The 18648-nt window shown below is 36.7% G+C and overlaps 1 protein-coding gene across 2 annotated transcripts in view; it reads right to left on the reverse strand.

Annotated features, from left to right (window-relative positions):
• Positions 1 to 312: 312 nt before the first annotated feature.
• The window catches only part of WDR70 (WD repeat domain 70), a 265120-nt gene continuing 246784 nt past the window's right edge, over positions 313 to 18648 (reverse strand). For both annotated transcript variants that reach the window (XM_006139468.4, XM_006139470.4), the window contains exons 14-18: positions 13327 to 13427; positions 12101 to 12180; positions 9746 to 9862; positions 9187 to 9349; positions 313 to 1009 (exon numbers count right to left, since the gene is read on the reverse strand). In XM_006139468.4, coding sequence (XP_006139530.2) covers positions 922 to 1009; positions 9187 to 9349; positions 9746 to 9862; positions 12101 to 12180; positions 13327 to 13427 — 549 coding nt within the window. In that variant the 3' untranslated portion in view covers positions 313 to 921. The remainder of the gene's footprint in view (positions 1010 to 9186; positions 9350 to 9745; positions 9863 to 12100; positions 12181 to 13326; positions 13428 to 18648) is intronic.

Consider the following 18648-nt stretch of genomic DNA (forward strand, 5'->3'; position numbering starts at 1 on the left):
TTTGTTGTTTAATGTTTTTGTTTTGTTTTTTTAATCTTTCCCTTTCATTTCACTTAATGACATTTACCATAGCAACTTGGTGGTAAATACCACCATTTTATAAAGGACAGTATCACACTTTAGAAAGTAACTTTTGTTAGCTGATATATTTAACAGTTCAGCTATACACCTTAGCAAGCCCAAATATATGTGTATATTGATTAACAAACACACATTGTCAAGTGTTATTGCTTTCCAATACACAACCATAGAGTTAGGAGGCTTGAACAAAATCTGTTTAACCAAATAAGACATACAAAATTAGAAAATTAAAACGTAACAAGTAAACAATATTTTAATTCAGACAATTGTACAGAATTGTATATTCTTACTCCACATGGCTTATAAAATAAAAACTTTACCAGTAATGTGAGATATTGTACAATTCAAAAGAAACAGATTCAGATAAACCATAAATACTAGACAATATTTGATGGTTTACTAGCTAAACAAATCCAATGCCTAAGAATTATCCTAAAAAACATGAAATCATGACTTTTTTCAACAGCATGACAGATATTATGGGTAAAAGAAGCCTGAAAAACTAGTTTTTATATTCTTACTTAAAATCCTCAGATGGAATATTACAGTTAAATGCGACTTTCTCTTCAAACACTGATGTGTTCTGGTTAAAAATTACAAACAAAAATACTTTTTCAAAATCAAAAGTTAAGAAAATTACACAGGAGTTTTAACTCCTTTTTACAAAAGACAGATTAACAATTCTAGTCCACTTTTGTGCAACAATCATCTTTGGATTGTTGTAAATTGTGCATTGCATTCATAGAATTTTTCTTTGTGAAGATTTCAGCCTTTTATTGCATAATGAAAAAACTCTCTACTTTGTTTTGAATGCCACCACTCTCTCCCAAATAAAATTCTTCATATTTTACGTTTTTTCCACTCTGGCTTGTCGTCTGTTTCATCTTCCTCTAATTCCACTTCTGCAAAAACAGCTTTTGGTTGGGTCCTAGAAAATATTAAGAAAAAGCAGAATAATGATTAAACTTTAGCACTTCTATGCAGAAATGTACACTTTCTTCTGTTATTCCCACAAAAGAAAAAAAATGTCCTGGGCTTAATTATTATATTTTGATTGTGAGAAAATCAGAAAAACTTGCCATTGTAAGATAAAAATATTAATGAAAGAGCAGACTAATGAAAAATACGCATTCCTGGCAAGTACAGTTTGTTCTTCAGCTGGTACTGTAATGTGTGTGTGATTTCAATTAATAAAAATTAAGATATCAGAAGGGAATAAAGAGAGTTTAAAATAAAGATACAAAAACTGAGTTATACATTTTCACATTTCATGGATTTTTTAAAAATAAATCTTTCAAACACTGTAGTTTGACAGCTGTCATCAAACGAAAACAAGAATAGCACAGTTTCTAAGCCTAAACAGCTCTTCTCCACAGAGACCATATAGCACTACATAATGCAACTAATGATACTCGTATCTCAACATACTATATCCTGCAAGTAATCTTGAGCCTATCTATCCTGACATTATGTGCTAATTTAAAGAACAGCCTTAAAATCTTTGCAAAATATTCATGGACTACTTTTTAATCTAAAACGGTATCAAATAGTTTTTCAGCAAACTGCTTGTATGTTCAATTCTGCAGTTTGGCACGTTAATGTCAGTTTAGTCTACTTTTTCACGATCTAATGTTTAAAAATAACCACAGAATCATCAAGCACTGCTAGTGAAACCATCAACTTTTTAGAATTGGCTACAACAAAGACTCATTATTTCCAAGCTACAACAAAGTGTAAAGTGCAAAATGCAGCCAACAGAGCTTTTGGCTTATTAGCATATTAACTAATGTTTTAGAGCACTTTGAAGATTAAAAGTGCTACATAACTGCTATGTATTGTTATTATTACAACTGTTACTTCTCAAAGTCTGCAAAATGCATAAACCCTAACAAAACTCTGCTTAACTTACTTAAATAACAGGCATAATAAAGTTGCCATTGACTTCACTGGGAGCCAGAGCTAATGTGTATAACATACCTACTAATATTGATAGGTTAGACTGACCAGTCTCTTAAGTATGTGGCACAACATGGATTTAAAAAAGCAAGAGATATTCCCTTAAAAAAGCAAGGGTGAAGAATTCCCTTTTGCAGGGGCTCTCCACCAGGGACAGCTGCCCCCTATGCCAGCCATTCCTTTCACTAACAACATAGGGATGAGGAGCTGGGGGTGTTTCAGTTGGAATGAACATGTCAAATGGAGCATCCACCACTGGTGTACCTAGTGAATGCAGGGTAAAGCATTGTACATTCCTGCCCTGGCCTGTTGCAGACTAAAGTTTCATCATAGATAAGGCCAAACTAACTATCCCGCTACCTCACTGCATTTACGCAGTTTGGGATCTGTCCCAATAAGACAGCATAAGGCATAAAGAGAATACACTTCATAGTGTGTGAAATTAATTCGATATCAAATTAAACACTTCAAAAAAATGAAAATACACTAGAACCTTCATGTTCTGGGTATCCCTAATCCGGAAACACCCATGGCACAGGCGCTGGCCGGAGAGGAGGAAATGGCTCTGACTGCTGCCACTCCTCCTCCCCGTCAACTGGCAGAATAGCTGTCCTGGAGGTGGTTGGCATGTCCCTGAAGTCCCTGGGAGGGTCAGCACAGGGGGCATCCATGTGCTGTCCTTGCCTGCAGACACTGCTCCTGCAACTCCCATTGATCAGTAATATGATTCTCCTGAGCTTTTCCCTGCCACTCCTGTAGCAACGAGGGTGGGCTCTGTCTAGTAGTGACATGGGGCGCAGAGCCACATGTGTCCCCAGGAGTGGGGTGCCAGATAAGTTAAACCCTTATACCCTCATGGCCCAGTCCCTGCAGTGCCCTTCCTAGCCCAGAAAATTCTTTAATCCTGCATCCTCTCTTTTTCTAGGGTTGCCAGATTAAAGCAGTTCAAGAGTAGTTAGAGATATTAATTAATTTGAAGACAGTTTTGTAAATTCCACTTCTTCAGGAGGGAAAAAAGCAGCATTAGCAGCAATATTTCAGTTAACACGGTCACCTGGGATGAAGGCTTCGCTGGCTAAAACAAATTATTAGATGTTGAAGAAATAGAATTTATGGACTCTCCTTTGTCTCTCCAAATCTTGTTGATGGAAATGTATTTAGCTAGCTTTCCAAGTTTATGTATCTGTGTACCTAGGCATTTGAGTGTCATACGGTATCAAGTCCTTTGTCTCTCCAAATCTTGTTGATGGAAATGTATTTAGCTAGCTTTCCAAGTTTATGTATCTGTGTACCTAGGCATTTGAGTGTCATACGGTATCAAGTTAGGTCAATATCAGGTTGTTTTCAATTATTCCCTTCTGCTATCTTAATTTTATTGGTTGAAAACAGTGCCAGTGCAACACAGTTGGCCTGTGATAACTAATATTTCTCATATCAAAGTCTGTGAAGATAATAATTTGAGTTGGAGATAGTCATCAAGAACATAAGAAGAACGCACAACCAGAGCATGGGGTTGCATCACTGACCATCTTGGCGAACAGCCATTGATGGATGTATCCTCCACAAACTTATCTTATTATTTCTCTAATTGAATTGTACTTTTGGCCTCACAACATCCTTCGGCAATGAACTCATCAGACTGACTACGTCGTGTGAAAAAATATTTCCTTATGATTGTTTCAACCCTGCTGCCTATTAATGTAGTTAGATAATCCCCAAATTGAGTGTTATGTGAAGGTTAAATGACACTTACCTATTCATTTTCTCCATACCATTCATTGTTTTATAGACCTCTATTATATTCCTCCCCATTAGTTGTCTCTTTTCTAAACTAAGTGGTTCCAGTCTTTTTAATCTTTCCTCATATGGAAGCCATTCTATGCCCCTAATCATTTCTGTTGCCCTTCTCTGAAGCTTTTCTAATTCCAATACAACTTTTTTTGATCTGAGGCCACCAGAATGGCATACAATATTAAAGGCATGAGTATTACATGTATTTATATAGCAACACTATATTTTCTTTTATTATACATCCCTTTCCTTACTGGCCTTGATTCAGCTTGTGTATAAACTCTCTCACTCCCACAGAATATATAACTGATTTGGAATACCTAGAGTGACTCATTCATCTGATCATTGTAAAGACATAAGCAAAGGATAAAAACATTTTTGTTAAGTCATTACTAGCAGAAATAATTTAGCTTAAACAAAAAAAAAAAATCTTTCCACTAGCTAGAAATTGCCAGTGGCAGTAGGAGTTTGCTGCATGACTAACATTTGTAGAATTTTTTTTTATCAGAACAGGCTTATTACTTTAACATGTTTTGATTTCCGAGAGCTCCATGCTATATGAAGTTATGATACACTTTCTTCAGCCTTCTTGTCAATTTTCATTTACTGACTGTCATAAAATCAAGCATCACGAGCTTGATGCCAAAGAAGTGCCACCATGATCCTGATGCACATCTAGACTGCTTGAAGATATATATATATAAATAAAAACACAACAGGGAAAAAAAAGTTGTGTGTATTACCACAGTGGCTCATGTAAAAGCTCCACATCTCCCACATCTAGCAGAGAGGCTGGAGGATGACGATTTTATTCACCACTTAACACAGGAGTGGGGAGCCTTTCTTGGGCCAGGGCCACTGGACCCACAGAAAAAAATCAATTGGAAACCCCCTCCCCACAAAACCCTAAACAACCAACCAAACCCCTCATTGACCTAGCTCCCAACTAAAGAAACAAAAAAAACCCCTCACAGATGTAGCCCCCCCCCCAACAAAGAAGTAGAAGACATTCACTTCAGTATCCTCAAGTTCCACCCCAGAGCCTAGGGAGCCTGTAGCCCTGGGGTGGGGCAGAAAATGAGGGATTCGGTGTACAGGACGGGGCTGTGAGGGAGAGCACTGGGGATGTGGTGTCTGGGCAGGAGGCAGGGAGCAGGAGTGAGCTGGAAGTGTGGGATCTGGGGGGAGGGAGGGTGCAGGAGCAGTGAGGAGGCGTGGGGTCTAGGCAGGAGGGAGAGTGCAGAAGCGTGCTGGGTATGAGGAGCCTGGGTAGGAGGAACAGTGTAGGAGCAGGTTTGGCGTGGGGGGATCTGGGCGAGAAGGGCAGGGGATTTGGGCACCTAACTGGGTGCAGTTCCCAGGTGATGCAACTGGCTCTGTGAGATTCAGGAAAGCCTTATAAAAAGGACTTCGTCCACTTCTGACTGCAGAAAACAAGTTAAAGCACTCGTACTTAAAACCAGAGTAGAGCATCCCAAATGTTTTCATTGTAATTTGAAGTTAATAAGCCAATTCTTTTAAACTATTGCTACTTATCAGATATGATTCATTCACTAAAGAATAAAGCTGGCTTCAGGCAAAAGCCTATGAGGAGACATCACTTGTATTATTTCTGACTAAGACTATAAGGGTAAACCACAACGTTCTTGGCTCTTTGCCCATTGTTTATTATAAAGGAAATCCTCAGAAGTGCGGTGTCTATTATAGCCATAACTTGATAATCTGACACACTTCTTAACCCTACTACAAGTGAGGACCAGTTGAACTCTAACCCAGTCATCACAGTTACAGAAATAAGAAATTTAAAGAAAGGAATCAGCAAAAAGACTTGGACCTAGTAGTCTTCTCTGTTTAAAATTATTTAAAAAACCAGGAATGGGGAAAGGATTAAATATGTAGTGAGGGATATTTTAGCTAACGCAAAGAATTTTCTATTTTTCTCATTAAGTGCATCATCACCACTAGGCAAATATATATTTCTAAAAAGTCTGGACAACAGCTTTTTGAAGATGTTCAAACAACAGCTAGCCAAAGACTCAAAAAGTAATAGAAATTTTAAAAAAAAGTATATCAGAAGTAGGAAGCCTGCTAAACAACCAGTGGAGCCACTGGATGATCAAGATGCTAAAGAAGCACTCAAAGATGAGAAGAACACTGTGGAGAAACCACATGAATTATTTGAATTGGTTTTCACAGCTAAGCATGAGAGGGAGATTTCCAAACCTGAGCCATTCTCTTTACGTGAGAAATCCGAGGAACTGTCCCAGATTGAGGTATCATTAGAAGAAGGTTTTGGAACAGAGTTCTTGAGATTGACATAAATGAGCAAATGTTGAAAAAACTGAACCAAGATGAGCCAGAAACAGAGGATGAACCTGGAATAGGATTGCTCTCAATAAACCTTACAGAAAAGACATTTGGAATACCTGTAGTGCTCTGTTTTGGCACAGCTAAAGCAATGCTTAAGGTTTGAAAATGAGAAGAAAATGTTACTGGAAACCAAACAGACTATAGTCCTTTTTTGTTAAAGCATAGAAAATGTAATAGTTTATACACTTGACAAAATTCCCATTTAAAAAATTTACTAAAAAAAATTAAACAGAAAAATGTCAACAATCTTTTTTTAAACAAATCCAAAATAAAAATTAACTTAATAACAGTAACACTGTGTTTTTGAAAAATACAATCATTTAAATAAAGCACGTACATTTTCCTTTTATTTAAAAAAATATTGAGTTAATGACCTGAGGAATGCCAGGAAAGTCTGCTAGTATATTATAAAGTGTGCTAAAAAGTTAGATAATTTATGACAAACATATATTACATTTTATTAAACATATTCTGGGAAACAGTTGTAAAATGTTCTATAAATAAGAAATATATATATGTTTGATCTTGCTATGTACATACATAATTATCACAACTGTTGCATTGGCTATTTGTGTGCTCAACTGATTAGCAATACACCTGTCTAGAAAAGTTATGCATGCTAATTAGGCAAAGGGTCATCAGAAATAGAATATGATAGAAAGAAAGGTCCACAATTTTGTCTGTGTACAAATAAATAAAAAATACTTTAAAATGTATTCACCATAACATACCTCTAAAAATTACGTTTTTAAAGCAGGGATAATGGCACTTTCTTTGAAATGAAATTTATCATTGACTAAGCATTCAAGCCAGCATACCACTGGTTATCGTCCAAGCTCTTCCCTTTTCCCCCACATCACCGTCTGCTGTACAAGCTAATTGCATTCTGGCTTTGCATCCTTCCTACTTCTCACCTCTTTTCTTCTCCTGCAGCTACATTTTTAAATAATAAACTGTAAAAGGAACAGGATCTGCCCACCTGACATAGTGAGCTATAGTACTACATTTTCAAACTTTCATTTCTATTACATTACAGGTGTTAGGAATGAAACCTAATGTCTCATCAATGAAGTTACTTAGCCAAATATACACTGGAGTACCTACCTATCTGATGGTCTGAGTAGTCACATCTACTTAACCATGAAGGGATATTTATCCATGAAGAGATATTTATACATTTTAAGTAAAACTATCTGAATTTAAACTGAGAATATGTGAATCTCCAAATAGAGGGTGGGGGAAACAACGAACAACCACATACTTAGCATGTCCATTACAATAACCTTTAACAGAATTATTCTTTTAAACAGTAGTTCTTTTGGACTGGTAAATATAGGTAGCATTGCATTATTCATTTATTTTAAGTATTTTGTAACACTGTCTAAGGTGCTATAAAAGTTAATATTTTCCAGTTCAAAGCCATCCTAAGCCAGTGGTGACCAAGAACTATTGTCTGGTGAAAGCTGTTGAATGGACTGAGTGAAGAAGCGGTACTGAATTCAGAGGACCACAAAAAAGCCTATCACTACTAACATACCTTGGGTAACATTCAAACTCTGTTTTTCTTAATTATTTTCTCATTACAGAAATAAAACAATACATAGTGACAGTGTATAAAAGTTAGAGCGTTGAACTGGGAGTCAAAAAACATAGCTTCTGCCTTTGGCTCTGCGGGTTATGTAATCTTGAGCAAGTAATTTCATTTTTCTCTACCTCACTTTCTCTAGTTGTAAAACTGGATTATTGATACTTACCTTCTTTTGTGTCACTTGCATACACTTACAGAAAAAAGTGAGAGTTAAGAGTTAAATAATAATAATACATAATAATTATTTGAAAAATTCCCCTTTTACTGTGCCATTTTTTATAATAAAAAAAGGCAGCTGTGAAAAAATTAGAAAATGTGGGATACTGTTTTAGAATCGTACAAGGAAGCAAAGGATTGAGAGAATTTAGTCCAAAGTTAAAATACCCTTATATATAATGTATATGCACCAGACACATATATTATACATTGAATAATATGGGTATAAAAGTTTATGAGCAAGAATTAGATATGGCAATTTAATTCATAAATGGCAAAATTATACAGGAAACCCCCAACATGCACTTCTAACCATTTTTGTAAGTGTGGAAGGGACCAAAAACCCCAGACTTATATCCTCAGCCTGCATTTACAATGGCACACGAAGCCTACCATAAATGAGGATTTGAGTTACGATGCCCCCGATTTGCGATGCTTCCCCGAGAACCAATCGTGTCACAAGTCCAGGGCCACCTGTATTTTATAAGTCAATCCAGACTCCTGTCAGTTAAATCATTATACAACTAAACATACTCATGTTTTTGTTTGTGCCCCATTTTGGAGCAGCCTTATTTGAGGGGGGAGGAGGGAAAAGCTTTATTAGTACTAGTTTTAGTATCCTGCCAACTATAAAGCCAAGTTGACTTAAATAGATGCACAGATCCTTTAACATGGGTCTGATTTTTAGCATGTATAAATACTTGTATGACGCTGTAGTGTGAATCTTTAAAAATCTTGAAAATGTTAATACATCCACATCATACCATGCTATTTATGTCAGAACATCTATTTTAGAAAGTGCTAGAGATTTTAAAAATATGTATTGATGCTTCTGTAATCCTCCATCTATAAAGCTATGATTACATAGTACCTTGAAGTTTAACTGTAACAGATTTTACACCATGAGAAACAGTAAGAACGATACATTTTAGAAAGCTTTAAAAATAGTATTCTAGCACTGAAAAGTTAGTTTTTAAAAATGGAAATTTTAGAAATTTATACTTTTAAGAATTTGATGCGTTTTACACACTGCCATCAAAGCTCTGACACATACTTAGTTAACATATTAATGACAGTAACTCAAAAAGGGCAGAGAATGCTGTTAAAAATGTGTATTTACAGTTAAAACCAAACTCCTAAAGTCTTTAACAAATATTGCTTTTATTATTAAAAAGTTTCCTTACTTAGAATAGGCTGGAGCAACCCAGTAGGGATTATCCTCAGCTTCCCTTGCATGTCGTAAAATGGCCTCTCGGGGGTTGCTATCATCAGTCTTATCCAGTGCAATATTCTTGACTATGTATGATGACAATGTACCTCCATGAGTTCCAACACGGCCTCCCCGACCTATAATAGAAAAGAGAAAATATTTTAGAAAGTAAAGAAATGAACACATAGGCAAAATGTGAAGTACTGTGCATCTAATATTTATCTAGAAGTGTAATGAAGTTAAATGTTACTAGTAAGAAAAGAGACATGGGGAGGAAAAGAAAATAGCATTTAGAGTTGTATTAACAGTAGTGTTGTACTGAATATTTTATGGACCTAAGTAAAAAGATACTCATTATTTATTTGTATGGCAGTAGCACTCCAGATATCGTACACGCACATAATGAAGAGAGCAGTCCCTGCCCCAAACAAATTACAATGCAAATATAACTTCATGAGCAAAACTACTTACAGAACTCTGAAGTAGGTTTCTAATTTACTTATAACAATATGAAAAGACTAAATCTGCATTACCTGGTCCTGCTACTGGAGGTTCTGGTTTGTGAGATTTCAAGGGATCCAGCCTATCCTTTTCCAGCTGTTTCCTGGTACTTCGTTGCCGTGGTTCACGAAACATTGGAAGGGCATGAGCTAAAGAGAAGATTCACAGTTTGGGAAAACAATTCTAAATCTTAACAACCATATTTACGTTTACTTCTCTAACCTAATGGGGCCAGATTGATTGTGTATGATACCAGGGCTGTCATATTTGCATACCTTCATATTGGTTTATCATATAGGGCTCTGTTCTATTTTTTTTTTTAAAGTCCAAAGCAACCTGTTCTCCATAACTTCTCCAGAAATTATTCCCTAGTCTAATAAATTACCTGGGCAATTTAGACTTATTTAGCTCATTCCTTACCAACCAGTTGCTCTTTTTTGAGCTTCCATTTTTTCTACATCATTCTAATACTGAGGTGCTGAAACATCAAAAATCCAGACATAGTTTTACAGCAAAGTGACAGATGGGGGATTATCTCCTCCCTGATCCAAGATTTGATATACTTCTGCATATGCTGCCAGAATCAATTCGCCTCCAGCAATGAGGCAAATTTAGGTTGGCAGGACCTAAGTCTGCAGTCAGAATTTGGCTAGGACACTGGGATTTAACACCTCTTGAGAAAGTTGCCCTGGTATTTTTAATGGCTACAAACTGCCAATGTGTTGCTGTTAACCTTTAACAAAAAGACAGTATCTTCAGCAGTACAGTGGACTCTAATATGGAGCAACTGGCTCTATATTGACTCAGAACTATCCAATGAATCATCATTATCACATTCCGAGTTATTCTAGCAGGTCTTCTTAATTTATTAGATTTAATGAAATCACAACCCAGATGATATGGCTGTGGATCTTTAAGAATAAATGTTTAGAGTTTATTTTTGCAGACTTCATGAAGTATGAAAAGTCTGAACAGTCTGTTGGCAAGTGGCAAGCTTGATCAGTTTGCACTGGGTATTTGAGCTGACTAATATACAGATCCAAGATTTTGCCACATGTGGAGTTTTAGGAAAGTTCAGCTGAGTAATAATATGCTGTATTTTAAAAGTAACGCCTAATCCCTCAAGTGACGATTTTGTATTTTAAGCAATCAGTATATGCAATTCTGACATTCAAATATGGTTTGTTATGCTTTCTTGGTAAAAAGATGCTTTATGTTCCCTATAATGAAAGGAGCTTCTGAAAAGTTTTCAAACAAGCAACAAACCTACTAAAAACTGTTAAGTGAAACTCCTAAATGTATCAATTTAGAAACAATTACAGCGCATTGCTCTGTATAGAGCTATTCTTCTAATGTTTCCATAATTATGTGCAAGAAAGAACCAGACATATCCTCATGATAAAGTTAATGTTTTAAAAAATTAGAGATATCCATATTTATGTATCTAATGATGAGATTTCTAAAAGGCCATAAGTGACTCAGACAGACTGATCCCACTGAATTTTAGGCTCCATTTTTTTAAAACTTGCATAAACAAATCATTTTACAATACAAACATTAATTAATGAAATTATGCACACTATTTCTGTTTATATTATAAGCTGTTCAATTTTATAATTAAGGTTGCCTAAAATTACCTGTTATAAAGCTTGTCTATTCATGTGCTTTGCAACTAGGTGCTTCTGAGAGTGAAGTTCAGGAACAAGTAATTTTGTCAATGTTAAAATTTTTTGACCACTTCTTTGAACAGCCCCTAGCATCAACACAGTTTTTAGTAGAAACTTGAAATTTTGCAGGTAGGTAGTTCTGAGTGTTATTTTATCTGTTCATATAAAAATTCCATGTATCTTTGGCTGAGTTCTAAGATTTGGAAAATCACCACTTGCACTTGTCCCTTAAGTCTGGGAACATCTCATAGGCATAGTGTATGCTCCCAAATGTCAGGGATCTGCATCAAATTGAACAGACCAACCTAAACCTGTCTTTTCCTGGTGTCTAAGTTTTTAATCTTTGCAATCTTAAGGAATTTTTCATGGAGGTTTTTTTTTTGTATGAAATATATTACACACACTTTAAAAGGCCATCTTAACTCTTTGAAGGGAAACTTTAGACCATGCAGAATGTCATCAGCTCAAGTTTGTATTTGCACCTTGTACATAACAAAATATTAATAATTATACAGGGTACATGCAATAATATTTTCATTTGATGGGTAGTAACCTGGACTAGCTTCTGGGTTATACCCAGTCTCCTATGAAGTGTTAACATTTGAAACCAATGTGCAAATATGGTAGATAGTTTGACTTTTTGAGATGGGGAAATATAAAGGTAAAAGTCCCAAGAAACGAATCAAGATCCCCATATACATATATGCTTAAATTACTTACGTGTTATAATGTAATCCTGTGTAAGAGTCTCAGCCTGTCTGGCCTTTCTTTTTGTTTTCACCACACATAATTTTGCTCCCCTAAGAGAAAAAATAAAGTGGCTCAATTTATTTCTTTATAACAAAAGTACAAAGTGTTTGTTCAAGATAAAATTTATACACAGGTTGATTAGTACTTTTACAAATTTGAGTATATGCATCTGTGTATAAGGGGTTGGTGCATTTGTTATAATGTGACATCAGAGGTGGAAATGAATTTGGTAGTTTCTTTCTTATACTTTGCTTGTCTGCATCCCAAAAAACACCACACAGTTTTCAACTATTCAGGGAACCCAAGCTCTGATGTCAAATCACAACAAAATTTAAACTTGGTCCCAGAAATCTTGAAAACCTGAGCTTGTCCCCATAATCAAGCATTAAAGTTACAATCAGCATCCAACATCAAACACAGCTTGAAATTTAAGAGTCTAATATTCCTTTGGCTGCTAGAGAGAGAAGCATCTGAGCATGCAAATGAACAAGTGTTTTTACATACAGGAGGGAACAGTGCCACGCAAAAAAAATCACACAAGTGTTTTTGTCTGTGTGTTCTCTGTCCGCAAGCAGGGAGAAAGTATATATGGAGTAGCAGAAAAACCATTACAAGAGGACATTAATTACCAACCAAGTCTTTAAATTCACCTTGCCACTCTCAACTGCTAGCTTCCCTTTCCATTAATTGCTTCTGCCTTTCCAACCTTTAAGTAGGCAGTCAAAGTGAAACAGATCAGAAATTCTCTCATTCGATTTCTTAACCCCTTCGCAAATGTGGGTTTTCAACAAAATTACACAGACCACTGCAATTCAAAGTAAGAGCTGGACTCCTAAACAAAATTCTACTTCAGAAAAAACAAATATAACTATATTAACAGTCTTTGCAAACACCACTTTTGGAACTGGAAGGGAGATGCTAGTCAGATATTCCTAATGCAGTTTCTACATTGTACACTGATGGAACCTCATGAGAAATATTCAGAGCCTCAGATAAAGTTCAAAATTTTAATATCCAAGTACACTGTGGAACTGAGGGCTCAAAGGAAAATGAATTACTTCTGAAAATTATAAGTTACTATATTTTAACTCACTGCAACATAAATTATTAGAAACTAAGTTCCTCACTTTTTAATATGAGCAGTCTCAGTTTGAGAAAAAACACGTTTTAATCACAATAATGTAATTATTAAATACCTCTGGCTTTTGATGGGATCATAGTATACTTTAGCCAATCCATTTCCTGTTCCAACCATGATCTGGTTTAGCTTGGGATGCCAAAGACAACGCACAACACTCTGAAATAAAATTACATATCAGTGTTTTTGTCTTTCAAACCATTTAGCTCTTGAAATCAGGTAATTTTGTGAGTTTTTTTATGTAATAAATGAAGCTCTTGCCCTCTGATTCTTACTTCATAGGGTGCGTCTACACAGCACCTGAAACTCGAAATAAGATACGTAATTTGCACCATGCAAATTGCGTAGCTTATTTCGAGTCTATTTAGAAATAGCTTATTTAATCATTTGGAGCTGTCTACTCAGCACCCAATTTCAAAATACAGCGCTATTTCGAGCCATCCCTTACTCCCTGTACAATGAGGTTTACAGGGATGGCCAAATAGTGGGCCTGCTGTATTTCAAAATAGCAGATGCATTCAAAAGATGAGGGGTAGCTATTTTGGGATACCAGAGGTATGTATAGACATACCCATATAATCTTTCTTCCCTATTGAACTAAAATTTTCATACATAATGCTATACACTCACTCACTGACAACTTAAACAGTCAGTTTTCATTCTGATTTCTTTTTTCCCCAGGATGTCCTAAAGAGCTAATCCGATTTCACTCTGTCTGAAGTCAGTGTGCCTCAGCCTGTACTCCTGGGATGATACTTCTGCCCTTCTTTTGATCAGTACACAAACTGATTTTAGACTGTCAGAGCCTTCGTAGCTTGTACACACGCACAATATGTTCCTCCATATGACATATCACCAGACATGCTCCGAGTTCAAACAGAAATTAATTCAGTTAAGTCATATGGCCAGTATTATATAGGAGGTCAGACTACATAATCACAATAGGATCTTTGGTTTAATAATCTATGAAACTATGAAAACTAGGTTCAATTTGAATTACAAAACCAAAATGAAAAATCTCTTTGAATGGTCAAGATGATTGATGCTCTCTAGCCATGAAACCCGCCGGGGCTGTGTATATGTGTATGTGTTTGGCAAGCATAGCGAGCAGCGGGCGCAGTCCCCTAGTAATGATTTAAATTATAATAGCGTGTGAATGAAAATATAATACTATGAATTTGGAGACAGGATATATTTTAGGGAATTAGGATATTTACTTTGGTGACCTAGAAGTGAATGGCTACTTGTCCCCCATTGACAATTTTCAAGCCTTCCATTCCTTCCCAATCCCAGCTTTCTTTCCTATTCCTGGCCTAGCATTATTATAGTTTTGTTTGTACGTTAAACATGAGCAACATGCTAATATGCTAGTGGAATGCCTGATTCAGAAAAACTATAAATCTGTTAAGATCTAATCAGTTGGACCTTCTTTTGGCTATAAAATAAATACAGGCTTTTTTTCTAATTATTTATTGATAAATAGCTTTCACAGAGCTAAGCCTGAACTAAAACGTGACAGGTCATATAAGTCTCATCCCACACATCACACAGACACAATAGTTAAAAAAAAGTCACCTCGCTATGCTCTCTCAGGTATGCAATGTTAAGTATGCAACCATATTAAAGGTCAAAGCTTATTTTACAGGTAGCGATGTAATGTTAATTTTCTTGAAGTCCAGCAACTCTATGATCCATTTTATCTACTATGACTAGTTACCAACACAGTTAATGTAGGCCTATTAATGAGCTGTTTATTTTAAAGAAACAATTCTTATTTGTTGGAAAGCAGTTATTACTTAAGTGCTACAAAAAAATCTAAAACACACATAGCTAACAGCAGAATTCAAGGTTAAAGGCATGTGGCCTTTTCATTTATTAATATTTATTGCATGTGTTTAACCAGCCTTTAAAAACTTTGTAGTTAATGCAGTTCACCACTTTCTTCTGTCAAGTAAATGTATTTTATAGCATGGTACTGGATACCAGCCAACAAAAACAAATCTTGAGACATTGTGGCTCATGTACTGATGGGAATTGCTACAATTCTAACTTGTTAAACATACACAGCAGACTTAAAAACACTGTGGCACGTGCTTCAGAGCAGGCAGAAGAAAATGCCATAGAACACAGCATTATAAATCTTCTGAAACAGCAAAATGTTCCCAGAATGTAATTTATTCAAAACTGAGTAGTTACAAGATCTGAAGAGTCAAGTAACTTTACTATATCGATGGTGTATACATTTACAACAGGTGATAAAAATACTCAGATTTTTAGGATCATATCAGAAATATACTCCATCCTGAAAGACTAAAATATTGATAAATCTTCATACAAGTAGTCCCATGGAACTCAAATTGTGCAAATATGGACAACTCAGGGTTTTTAGTGAGCAACCTAAACTATGAATGGATTTAGGCATCATGTGACTTCAGTTTTAATACTGAAGTCACATGATGAAGTCAGTACTTCAGCTTTCATTTTAAAAAATCCCAACATCCTAATTTTCTAGCACTCATGCCTCTAAAGAAAAGCTTGAAAACGTAACTTGAGCCTGAGTCCACAGTAGGGTTGCCAGATGGTTGAAACAAAAATACTGAACACCTGCCCTGCCACGCCGCAAAAAAACAAACACACACACACACACACACACACACACACACACACACACCCCTACCCCACCGGGGAAAAATTCTGTTGAAGGAAAAAAAGAGGGGGGGACACCCAAAATTGTTGAGGGGGGGAAAAAAAGGACCCCAAGACTTATTGAGCAAAAAAACAAAACAGCATGTCCCCTTTAAGAGTGAGTGCAGTGATAGGAACAGGGGAACGGTTGAGCACTAAGACCCAGGGGAGTCATTGCTTCCCCTTGGTCTTTATGCTGGCAACCAATTTGTGCCAGAAGTCTTGCAAAACCAGGTAAGCATGGGGTCTGGGAGCGTTGGGGACCGTGAGGTGCTCGGGGGGGGAGGGAAGGAAGGGAGGGAGGCCGGGTGCTGAGTGTTTGTAGCATTGCCGGGTGCCTGGCATTTTCGCCTCCTGGCTGGGGAAAATAATCAGAAAATACCAGACATCTTAGGTGTCCAGTATTTTCTGAATTTTTTTTTTACCAGACAGGAGGCGAAAATATTGGACTGTCCACGTGAATACCGGACACCTGGTGAGGCCATACCTGGAGTACTGTGTCCAGTTCTGGGCCCCCCACTATAGAAAGGATGTAGATGCATTGGAGAGGGTCCAGCGAAGGGTGACCAAAATGATTAGGGGGCTGGAGCACATGTCTTTTGAGGAGGGACTGAGGGATTTGGGTTTGTTTAGTCTGCAGAACAGTGTGTGTGTGTGGGGGGGGGGGGGTTTGATAGCAGCCTTCAACTTCCTGAAGGGAGGTTCCAAAGAGGATGGAGAGAGGCTGTTCTCAGTAGTGACAGATGGCAGAACAAGGAGCAATGGTCTCAAGTTACAGTGGGAGTGGGCTACGTTGGATATTAGGAAAAACTATTTCACTGGGAGGGTGGTGAAGTACTGGAATGGGTTACTTAAGGAGGTGGTGGAATCTCCATCCCTAGAGGTTTTTAAGTCTCAGTTTGACAAAGCCCTAGCTACATTGATTTAGTTGGGATTGGTCCTCCCTTGAGCAGAGGACTGGACTTGATGACCTCCTGAGGTCTCTTCCAGCTGTATGATTGTACACTGCAGGGCTTAACTTGAAATGAGCTATGCAAACTCAGCTATGTCAATTGTGTAGCTTATTTTGAAATAGCTTATTTCAAAATAGGGAGAATCTACACAGCACTTATTTCAAAATAGAGCATTCTTTCTCCAACTTCCCTTATTCCTCATACAATGAGAGTTACAGGAGTCGGAGTAAGAAGTCCTCCAGAGTGACAGTATTTTGACACTTTTTCTGCCGGCTGTGTAGTCACGGACTAAGTTATTTCGGAATAGTGTTGGTTATTTTGAAATAGGGTTGCAGTGTAGACGTACCCACAGAGTTCACGTGAGGTTTCCTATCAGGTACTGTCATCCTAATTTTTTAGGGAACAGCTTTATTCCACTATATTCCTTAAACTTGACAATCATCTTAAAATCTTAATTTAATAAAAAAAAAAAACAGTACAAAATCAGCTTACTCTTTCCCACTTTGCTTTCAGCTAGATGTAAAGCAAAACAGGTGAAATCTTCTGGTTCAGCAACCAGAAAAAGTCAATCTCACTGGAACTTATTATCTACAATGGCATGCGTTTTACAAGTAGTCAGTGAAAACAGCAGAAAAGCTAGAGGAATAACAATTACAAAACAAACTCTGAGCAGGACCAATCAGATAGTACATGATGTTTGTAATTCATAGATAAGGTCACCAAGGCTGAACACAGAATTTCTGATTTAGAAGACTGAATTAAACTATAACAGTATGCAACAAGTAAAGAAGATAAAAAAACCCAACAACTTCACATTTATTAAAGCGTCCTGCTAATCTGTGTGGCCTCAATTTGAAAGGTCAAATAGTCAGCTCAAGAGGTACTTGAAACTGACTGAAGATAAAAAAAACCCCTCTATAATACGGTTTCAGGTTCTGTTTTCAGCCTATAAAACAGTGACAGCAGGAGTTGCTGATAAAAATATTTTTGTTAAAAAAGCAAAAACTTCTCTTTCAAAAGTGCCAATTATTTTCTGCCTCAGTGGCCATGACAATGTGTGCTGGGATCTGTTTGAATTGTGTCATTTTGATTTGCTGCACTTGGCCACCCATACAGCAAGATAAACAGCCTGTCAGCAAAAGAGATACTGAAATGCATAAAAAGACATTTTGACAGTGGTAGTCAGGCTCCATATTTACAGGCCACCATAACAGCAGACAAGTAGGCTCTCCTGGCAGAGTGTTTGTCTAAATGGTAATTTTTATGTCAGCATTGTTGATGGACCCCCAGCTTCCTTCAAAGTAGGAATAAGAGATCCTCCAGAAAAGGGCTTTTTTCCGGAGGATCAGGGCCAGTGTAGACGCTTTTTTCCGGCTTTTCTAAAAGCCGGAAAAAAGCGGTGGACATTTTTATTTAAATCCCCCGCGGATTTCTCTATTACGACCTGGAAAATTAGCATGCCCCTTTCGGAAAAGGGGCCAGTGTAGACGTAGCCTTTGAAGTTTGGTGCTTGAGATGAAATTTCAATAATCAAATGTAAAAATTAAAAAAATACCTAATTCACAGTACTTGGCTGCTTAATTTTTCACAATATAATGAATTAAAGATGAGGAAATGCCTCAAAATCATATCATCTGAAGAAGCAGGTTTTGCCCAAGAAAGCTCATGAGATTATTTATTTTTTGTTAGTGCCCAAACCATAGGACTACTCATTGTTTTTAAAAGTTACAGACTAACATAGC

The sequence above is a fragment of the Pelodiscus sinensis genome, chromosome 6 (assembly GCF_049634645.1).
Source record: "Pelodiscus sinensis isolate JC-2024 chromosome 6, ASM4963464v1, whole genome shotgun sequence".
In the NCBI taxonomy this organism is placed as follows: Eukaryota; Metazoa; Chordata; order Testudines; family Trionychidae; genus Pelodiscus; species Pelodiscus sinensis.